This window comes from Anarrhichthys ocellatus, unplaced genomic scaffold (assembly GCF_004355925.1).
Source record: "Anarrhichthys ocellatus isolate YVR2014 unplaced genomic scaffold, GSC_Weel_1.0 scaffold11, whole genome shotgun sequence".
Lineage (NCBI taxonomy): Eukaryota > Metazoa > Chordata > Actinopteri > Perciformes > Anarhichadidae > Anarrhichthys > Anarrhichthys ocellatus.
In genome coordinates, this window is record NW_022280041.1 from 10235748 (window position 1) to 10245396 (window position 9649).

General features: G+C 46.0%; 1 protein-coding gene across 4 annotated transcripts in view; it reads right to left on the minus strand.

Moving 5' to 3' along the window:
- Positions 1 to 570: 570 nt before the first annotated feature.
- Positions 571 to 9649, minus strand: part of nlgn2a (neuroligin 2a) — a 163085-nt gene continuing 154006 nt past the window's right edge. For all 4 annotated transcript variants that reach the window (XM_031850811.1, XM_031850808.1, XM_031850810.1 and 1 more), the window contains 5 exons: positions 8751 to 8936; positions 4903 to 5168; positions 3952 to 4105; positions 2579 to 2945; positions 571 to 2274 (listed from right to left, as the gene is read on the minus strand). In XM_031850811.1, coding sequence (XP_031706671.1) covers positions 1455 to 2274; positions 2579 to 2945; positions 3952 to 4105; positions 4903 to 5168; positions 8751 to 8936 — 1793 coding nt within the window. In that variant the 3' untranslated portion in view covers positions 571 to 1454. The remainder of the gene's footprint in view (positions 2275 to 2578; positions 2946 to 3951; positions 4106 to 4902; positions 5169 to 8750; positions 8937 to 9649) is intronic.

Here is a 9649-nt window from a genome sequence, read left to right on the forward strand (position 1 = left end):
ACACACACACACACACACACACACACACACACACACACACACACACAGAATATGCATGTGCTGGAAATAGGGGTGCAGACAGGAGAACGTGTATGTAAAAGAGCAAAGGCTGCCTGTCTCTGCTTTGTTTTTTACCCTTACTGAAATACAAAAATAATTCTGCACAGGCTAGCTACAACAACAGATCTGGTACTTCACGCACCCTAAAAAGCAATCATCTCCAAACCGACTGGAAGGAAAAGTAGCTACTGCAGGATGATGGGCTTGCGGTCGGCGTGATGCATCACTTGGTTGGAGAGAAACCTCTGATTCTCCGGAGAGAATGAATGGAAGAGTATGTTCACAGTTGATCAACATCTTCTGAGATTTGTGGAAATGACTCTTTTAATAAATGGGTGTTGGGAGGTGAAGAGGATTTTTGGGGATTTTTCCTTGTTCTGTGAGTTCTATAACAAAAAACCAAGATATCCAGAGAGCCGATATGATCTGATTAGATTTGGGAAACGTGCATTGACAGATACGGTGTCCTTTCCCCCGTCATCATCTTAAAAAATAATTCATGCATAGATCCCCACTGAGAAAACCCCTTTATATACTTTCTCCTTTGTACACATTTATATATAACTATATATAATATCATTTCTCTATATCTATATTTTCAGCAAAAGTTCTTTCCACAAAAAACAACAACTAAACAAATGCTTGAAAAGAAAAAGAAACAGAAGATGAAAGAAAAAAAAAACACAATCGAGGGCCAGTTTGGCACTTTGTCATGAGAACACACAGCATCTGTTAATTGACAGTAAATAGGAATACTCTCGAATTTTCTTTTGTTTTTTTTTCCTCCCTCGATGAGAAAGCAGACACAGTAGTACATACTTGGCACCAAGAATGCTGGTAGAATGAAAGTATCAGATATCAATGCTTTCCTAACTAGAAGATTACTGGTGGCACTCTATGCCCCCTCCTACAGCTCAGTCGTTTGTGAGTCCCTGGAGCAAAAGAGCGCTGGGAGAGAGGGAGAGAATCACATGAATGAGAGGAACAACGCAGGGATAAGACACAGATGTAGAAAAGAGAACGATAAATGCACGCAACACGCCAGGGAGAGTAAAGAAGAAGAGCATGAAAACTGCAAGGGCCGAAAAGCATTTGTCCTTTTGACTAGTGTCAGGGGGCTTTAGTCTGGAAACGGCATACCTTTGAAAACAGTATCTTTGAACGATCTAAATCACCCCCAAACTGATCATCTGCTGCCGTGCAGTTCAGTTGCTCGCCACACGCCACCAGTGGAGCTGCTGAGTTTGACAGCACACGATGGAGGTGGAGTTGTTTGTGGGGAAAGAGAATAGGAGAACAGAACAAAGGCCCACATCCAGAGGGCCTCTCTTCTAGATCTGTGGCAGAGCCAGTCTTCCTGGTCCATAGGTGGCGCTGTGTCGTGCTAGTCCCTACTATACCCTGGTGGTGGAGTGGGGATGGGGCAGGGTGTTGTTGTGGCCGGTGGAGGGGAAAGTGTTGAAGGCATGAAGAGGCTGCATGCTGGTGATGGTACTGGGGATCATGGTGATGGTGTTAGGTGTCATCAGCGGCACGTCGTCGGGGGCACGGCGCAGCGCCAGTGTGTAGTCAGGTGGGCAGGCGGGCCGTAGGATGTCATGGGGCCGGAGGGGCTCCATGTCGTGGTGAGAGTCGTGCTCCGAGTGCTTCATCTGCAGGGACATGATCTCCTCCTCTTGGCTGTGAGCCAGGTCGTTGGCAGGCCCGCCGCGTTGAGGAGACAGCCGGTGGCGTCGCATCTCGTGGCGCTTGTCACGCTTGTAGTAAAGGGCGGCAAATGCCAGGATGTTGAGAAAGAGGAGCGATGCCCCCACGGCAACTGTCACACTCAGCTCGGTGGAGTAGTCCCGGGTGTCTCCAGGGAAGAGGTTCTGGTGCGGACGCTCCGAACCCTCGAGCTCCGGATCAGAGGCGAAGGTAGGGTAAGGGTGACGAGATGGGCGAAGGCCCGGTCGGGGGGTGCCATGGCCAGGGCCTCCCGGCGAACGGGTCGTGGTGGGGAAGAGCTCCTCATGTAGACTATGGAGGTGGGGGACTAATTCCAGCCAGAAGGCCACCTTGTTGGCCCTGTAGTTGTCTCTAACACGAGGTTTTAATCCAATGTGGAGGTACTGCTTGTCCTTTGAGTTGAACTTGGTCCAGATGACCTCTTCAAAGCGGTTGGGTTTGGTGTGAATGAACTTGGTGTCCTGAGGGACTGGCAGGTTGGGGTCCCTAATGGAGGACAGAGGGGACATATCAGTCAAGGTTTTAATCATCTGGCTCAAAGATTTCTTCAATGCGTGTTGACATCTAAACATTGAATATACCCTTGTGTTTTAAGTTTTTATTTATGAACTTGCAGCACATGAGACAAGACACTAAACTTTGAACAATTCTGCGAACATCCGGTTCATGAGATCAGCCCTTTCACCAAAGACAAAGACGCTTCAACTCTACTACTAAAGAGGTACTACACTTGCTAGTTTATCAAAAACTTATTACATCGTTATGAAATAAAATCATCAAAAAGGCTTACCCAGTCTTGGCGAAGTTGGTCCAGTAAGTCATGACCACAGCGCTCAGCATCACATCGTTCTTGGAGAAGTTGCATGGGAACAGATCTGTAGCACCGATCATGGGAACGCCAAACACGTACGGTATCTCATCTCCGTGGGCGGCATCGGCCCATTCGGGTCGCGTCTCCGTCTGGCAGTGGTGGTAGAACGTGTAAAAGTAAACCGGCGACTGAAACTCCGCATGTAGTTTGGCGGTGGCCACTGCCGGCGCCACCCACTGGTGGTCTGTAAACAGAGCTAGGAGTGTCTTCCTTCGCATGTCGCCATTGTCCCTGTCTGCCCAGTCTGTGTACATGAATTTAATGGTCTCCCTCAGGATGTCTTTGCCTGGAGGATAAGAAAAGTGACAGGGGGGAAAAGATAAAAAATTGTGATAAGTTAAGATGAAAGTAAAGACAGAGCTTGAACACATTTGAGAGATAAGAGTGGTCAAGAGATGTGAAACAGAGGGGGGTGGAAGATGGAAGCAAACGCTGCTAAAATGAACAGGAATGACGGAAATAGGAAGAAAAAGATGTTTGTATGTACGTGTGAGAGATAACCCGATAAAGCCGAGAGAGACACTGAAAGGACAGACTGAGCGACACAAAGGGCAAAAGAGAGAAACATGCCCCGTCAGAGTGAAGAATGAGTGACAGGCACTTGAGAGGAAGCGTGACTGCATTATCCAAATGTGTCTGTATTTTGACTGTGGCCCGCTGCGAGGGGTTTGCAGGCTGATCTGTTAGGAACAACAGTGCTGTGATTGGGAGCTGGCTGCCTGGGGGTTGATGAGAGACAGCATTAGAGCCCACGGAGCCTCAAAGGCCAAAGCACAGACCCACCGTGGTGAAAGATAATCCCGATGATAGGCAATCTCTTTAGTATGCCTGTCTTGGTTGATTCACTTGGGCTGGGCTCACACATTAGTGTTTTTATTTTCTGCCCACATGATTCTACAAAGACTTGCATTTCCACTGGGAGCTGTAGTATGTGATAAGTTGCTGTTGATGTATTTTCAGTCCAGAAAACATGACAATGTCAAAAAAACAAATCTGTAGTGTGCACATCGAGCTCAAGTATCAGGGAACATATTTATCTTATGTCATATGTTTAGGTCATTATCGTATTGTGATAATGATTTATGATGTTTACTATTCATTTTGGCAAAGTATCCTTTAATTTCATTTTAATGTGTGTCGACCCAGGACCCCGGGACGATTTCCTCCACTGGCAGTTCTAATAAACGTAGAAAAACAATGACACTGCAAAGTTCTGTCATCTGAGAGGCGGCAGATGACATAATATGGAGGACATTAAAGCCTGAAAGGAGTATAATGTTGGCAATCCTCACCCTCAGGGTAGCCATAGAGGTTGTCAACAAAGTTGGAGATGGTGTAGTCGAACGCTGCTGCTGAGATGCCGTCGTTGTCCTCGCTGTCGTCCACAAACTTCAGCCCCTCTCCTTGGTTCACTCCTATAAGGATGTCATAGTTGAGGAACTCCCCCTGGTGGCGCAACAGGGGAAACACATGTTGAGTGTGGAATTTGTTGGTTTTCAGTCCAAAAGTCCAATCAGCTTTATTTACATTTTGTATGTGGTATTTATGCCATTAATGTAAATCTGCATCTTTGTACTGATGTATAGCTTGTGTTGTGGGACCGCCAGTACAAGCTCACTACTGTAATGCTGCCATATGTTCTCATCAACTACGCTAGCTGTGATCCATCATAATTATTATCAATATTAGGACAGAGATAGTCATGTGCATGTAAAATGTGACATTGTGGCTGCACTGGGTTGTGAACAGGGAGGGACAAATAGGAAGTAAGACAAAATTAAATGTTGCTAATATATAGATAATTACACACATATAATCATGTTTATTCTTTGGACTATTCATCATCTTTTCTTTGCTCTTATAAAATATGGTGTGACCTCGTCGGCTGAGAAGAGAGAATCAGTCTTTGACTGAACTGCTCACTACTCAGACATGCAAACTGTGTCGAAGGGTTTGTATGTACGAGATCACAAGCAAAAAAAGTTGTGAGCCGTGGGTCCAGAATATACCACCAAGGGAATGTGTTCCAGCATTTTAGGATGCGAGTTCACACCAGCTTTTAAATGTCACCGCCAGACCCCCGACTCCGTGGAAAGGTCACCCTCACACCAACAAGTTCTTCATGTTCTCACTGTCTGCTGTGTCATCACAGCTCAGCTCACTCTACTTGCAAAATAAGGAAAAAAAAAACAGTCTCGGACATATCTGCAGTGCCACCTTTGATCCTGGTGGCCGACCCTCACCTGCTGCATGAGGATCTCAGGATCGTCAGGCACCACGTCTCCGTCCACCACGGGGCCAAAGGCGATGTGGTACCGGGCTGGCTGGATGTCCTGGTCCACCAGCTCCCGGAAGTTCTTGCGCCTCAGGCAGTCAACCAGGTCGGCCGTCTCCGTGTAGGTGCAGCCCACCTTCCGGGCCAGGATCTTGGTGTACTTGAGGGGCTGGTAGTTGACAGACCAGCTGGAGATGGCAGTTCCACTCTGGGCTATGGCCCTGTGGAACAGACCTGAGAGGACAGATGGAAAAGATGCGGTATTACTGTATGCAGAGGTAAATGTGAACAAAAATGCAAAAATGTCGGGTGACCTCTCCAGTGTCTACATTTCCCCAATTTTTGCATTTTTGCAGGCAAGATGGCGCTCTGATAGAGATAGATAGAGCGAGATTCAGAGAGACTACATGATGTGGAATCCACTTTCTCTTTTTTCACTTTTAGAATTAGAGCATACTATGGTGCTCTCAGCTCAAACAAAAAAAGAAACAGAAGCAGGACTGGGAATAAGCTCATCTGAGACGTCAAGAGAGACGTTTTCCTCTTTTTTTTGTGCTGGCTGTTTCTTCTGTCAGACTCCCTCTCAAGCTGCGTTCCTCCCTCCCTCTTTGTCTCTCTCTCTCTCTCTCTCCTTATTTTGCCCATCCTGTGATGTTTGAACCACTCAAGTGGCTCGTTAAGAGGCCGCCTGCCTCACTCAACTTTTTTTCTCTTTCTCTTCCCTCTCCTGGGCTGAAGATTGGTCAGTTAATTATTAAGCAGAGCCGCAGCACACCCTCTCCCTGGGAAATCAATTATAGTAAAAAGTAGCTTGGAAACAGCTATACCTATATATCTGCACTGAGAAAGTCGGAGGGGGGAGAGGCAGACTAGGAGGTAGTCTTAGGAGGCAGTCGTTTCATTCGTCTTCAAAATACGTTTCTTTGTCACTCCCTAAGTGGCTCTTGCCTTCCCTGCACTTTCCTATATTTGGCTACTTCCTTTTTCTGATATGCCACATCAGAGTATTTTCTGTCCTCTATTTCCTCCCTCAACAATGTTATTACCTCTCCTCCTGCTCCCTTGAACACAGGGTACCATGGATACTGTTGTCCCCTCTATATTTCCCCGCCCTTCATCATATCAGTATCACTAACAGCCCGTCTCTCCATCCTGTCTACCACTTCCATCACGCCATTCATCCCGTACGGCTCTGCTGTGGGGCTTGATTTGTGACGCCGTGTTGTTGACATGATTGGTGTCCCTTAAGGGTGGGGATGACGGACTCCTTACCTGGCATCCCTGGCGGGGGGGAGAAGGGGGGAGCATGACAGACAGGCGGCATCTTTAGGGCTGATGTTAGATGCTGACGAAGACGAGGACGATGATGATGACGATGGGGTGATGACAAAGCGGAGGCATGAGAATGGACTGGTGGCAGTGTGAGGGGGTTGGTTGTCAGCAACAGGAGACAAGGGGTTAATACAGGCTTTCCCAACCGTTAGGGTCCCTCTGCTGCTAAAGTGGGGGCTTCCCTGAAAGATGAACAATGACTATCAATAGTTCTGGTTGCTATCTGGCTTTTGGACAGAGAATTGGAGAGAGATTGTGTGCAAAAACTCTATAATTACTGCTTCAATGTAACATTTTAGAGAAGACACTTCTCCATTTACTTTAAGAGAGTCAGATGAGAAGATTTACATCACACTCATGTCTGAACGTTAAGGACCTGGAGCTGGGACGTAATTAGCTTAGCAAGAAATGTTTTAAGTTTATTTTGACGAGCTCTTGACCTCAGCTTCCTGCCTTCCTGTTAAGTTAAGCTGCCCATCCTCTGTCTCCATACTTAAAAAGGTACTATATTCGAAATTCAGAGCATTAATATAGCAGTAAACAACTATTTGCTATGTAAAGATATAGTGGAGAAGTGTCTACCAGAGCAGAGAATGGAGTGCGTTGTAATCTGAGCTTCTCTGTGCTAGTTGACTTCGTCGGACTGGCCGCTCATGCATGTTAAAGTGCATGTGAGTCCCAGTTTGTGTGTTCCACCGGCTGCCGCTATACACTGTGTTCATACGACAGTTAATGCTGATAACACCCACAGCTTTGTCGTGGAAGCGATGCGAGCCATGTGGCGACAATAGAAATTATCCAAACTTGGCACCATTAACGAGCAGACAAGAGGGTGGTGTCAGTCCTCTATTCCCAAACAAATCAAAGTATGCTTTTAAGCAACGTTTTCCCTCCGTACAGGATATTGAGTGGTTACTCTACTGTACACATGGTTTCAACTTTCAAGTTTCGATCCTATGCACAGTAAACATAGCGAATTTAAGTAATATAAAACTTTTCAAACGAGAAGCCTGCTTTGTATTAATCACAAACACTATCATCATGATATAAATATAACAATTGAGGTCTTAGGAGGTTTCTACTGCTAAGGGACAAAGGTTGAGTGTGCCTGGGTTACGATGACGGGTTAGCAGACGTCAGTGGTAATTATAGAGGTTGTGTTAGATGGCCACAGCGACATGCAGCAGTGTACAGATGTTCACTCAATCATTGATGACACACATATTTGTTCTCAAGCCACAGAATGAGTCAAAGTAAGAGAGCTGTTAGACACACACACACACACACACACATACACACACAGAATGCTTATTGAAACAGATGCGTGGTTGTGTGAACACGCTCTCTCTAATCTCTCGCTTTCTCCTCACCCACCATTTCTTCCCTGCTTCTGCCCTGTGCGGTTTGTGTGTGAGACGGAAAATGAATGCAGGAGAGCGATATTGAGGGAGAGTCCTCGAACAGCGAACAGAACAGAGAAGTTACGATTGGAGGAGGACAGCTTCAAGAACAGCATGATCAAAGGCGGCGAGTGCGCGACCATTTGGCTGCGGGTCGTCAGCCACACTGATCTCAATTCAGATCAAAGTCGATTGGTCAGTGGGCCGCTCACTCTTGGCGGTTCAATGTTAACACTTAGCCCTCGGGGTGTGTTGTCGGTAATGGGGAGCATGAGGTCAGACGGATGTAGGCTTCTCGACGGAGGTAGAGCCTCTGTGCTGCAGAGCAGTGGACCGTTAACAGAGCACGGAGCGCTCGCCAAGTCAGGTAATGCGGGGAAATGTTAGAGCTCCAGTGTTATTTATCTTCCAGAGATGTGAACGACATAACCTGGATCAAACCCGGACTCGCTCATTAGCCACATGGCTGCATACATTCTTCAGTTCAGAGGAAAAGCAGTGTTTTCCTTTGAGGATAGAGGTGTCAAGCGGACATCACAGGACTTAACGATTTCTGGGCTAAATGCTGCTAGCTGAGTATCCATCTGACCACATGGGTATAGAAGAGCCTCACTGCTATGGTTGCATTATAAAATAGCCAAAGGACAAATATAGGTAAAAATATAGTATACTAAATATACTGTGCTGAGCATAACACAAGTAATTCCAGCAACAAATACAGGAACATCATTTTTGTTTTTGTTGAGAGTTTTAAAGGTTGACTCGGACATGCAGGTGTGCATCGCCATCCGTTTCCAGCAAATACATAGAACAAATACACAGAGATAGATTGTAAATATGCCCTGTGGCTATTCAGGGATTAGTGGGGACTGACACATTAACGGACCAGGAGGAAATCATGTAAGCAGCCACAACCCATTTGTCAAGAAACGTGTGGTTAATGAGTCATTCACAGGGCTGGATCCAGGCTATTATCACAAGAAACACGACAACAACAAAGTCACGATAATCAAGGAATCCCATGACCAGTGGAAACATTGTGCTCGGGGGGTTTTCTGTATAAAATGCAACGGTCTTAAATTACCCTCCGAGTGGTGCGAGAGGATGAGGAGGTTGACGCAGGACGCCCCAGCTCCGGAGCCAAAGATGGTGATTCTGTCGGGGTCTCCGCCGAAGTGGCCGATGTTCTCGTTGAGCCAACGCAGGGCCTGAATCTGGTCCAGCAGGCCGTAGTTCCCCTTAGCGGACTGATCACCTGTACTGAGAAAGCCTGGGTATTCGTAGAGACATAGGTTGGATGTAGGAAGAAGGTGGGGGAGGGTATTTAGGAGAGAAGAGGGATGGGGAAAAGAACAAAGAGAGGAGGATATAGAAGAAGAAGTGGTGCAGGGATGGGAGGAGAAGAGAGAAAGACAAGATGATGTTAGTATCAGTACATTTAGCATTTAGTACCTGTCTGGCAAATGTTCCCTACTTTGGCCTGTAAATCAGCTTCTGACTGAGAGAGAATTGCATGAGAACAAGTATGTTTGAGTGTGTGCATGTGTGTGTGTGTGTGTGTGTGTGCGCAACACCATCATTCATCAACAAGGAGTGACAGACGGAGCACAGAGAAAGCAAAGGAAGTGAGACGAAATTGCTTTTTCAGCTCCTCTCTTAATGGCGTTTACTCCGTCTCATGGCCTTGAACAGGACAGCAGCCTGCACTCCCAGAAATATAGGTGACCCTAATCTGAATCACATCCATGACTGGATTACAAGGGATGAAACATTGTGCTTTGAATTTAGGATTGAACAATGTCTTTCTTTTTTATTTCCACAAACAACTGTCAATGATCAATATTGTTATGACACACACACATACATATATATATATATGTATATACATATATATATATGTATATATACACATATGTATATATACACATATGTATACATACATATATATATATGTATATATACACATATGTATATATACACATA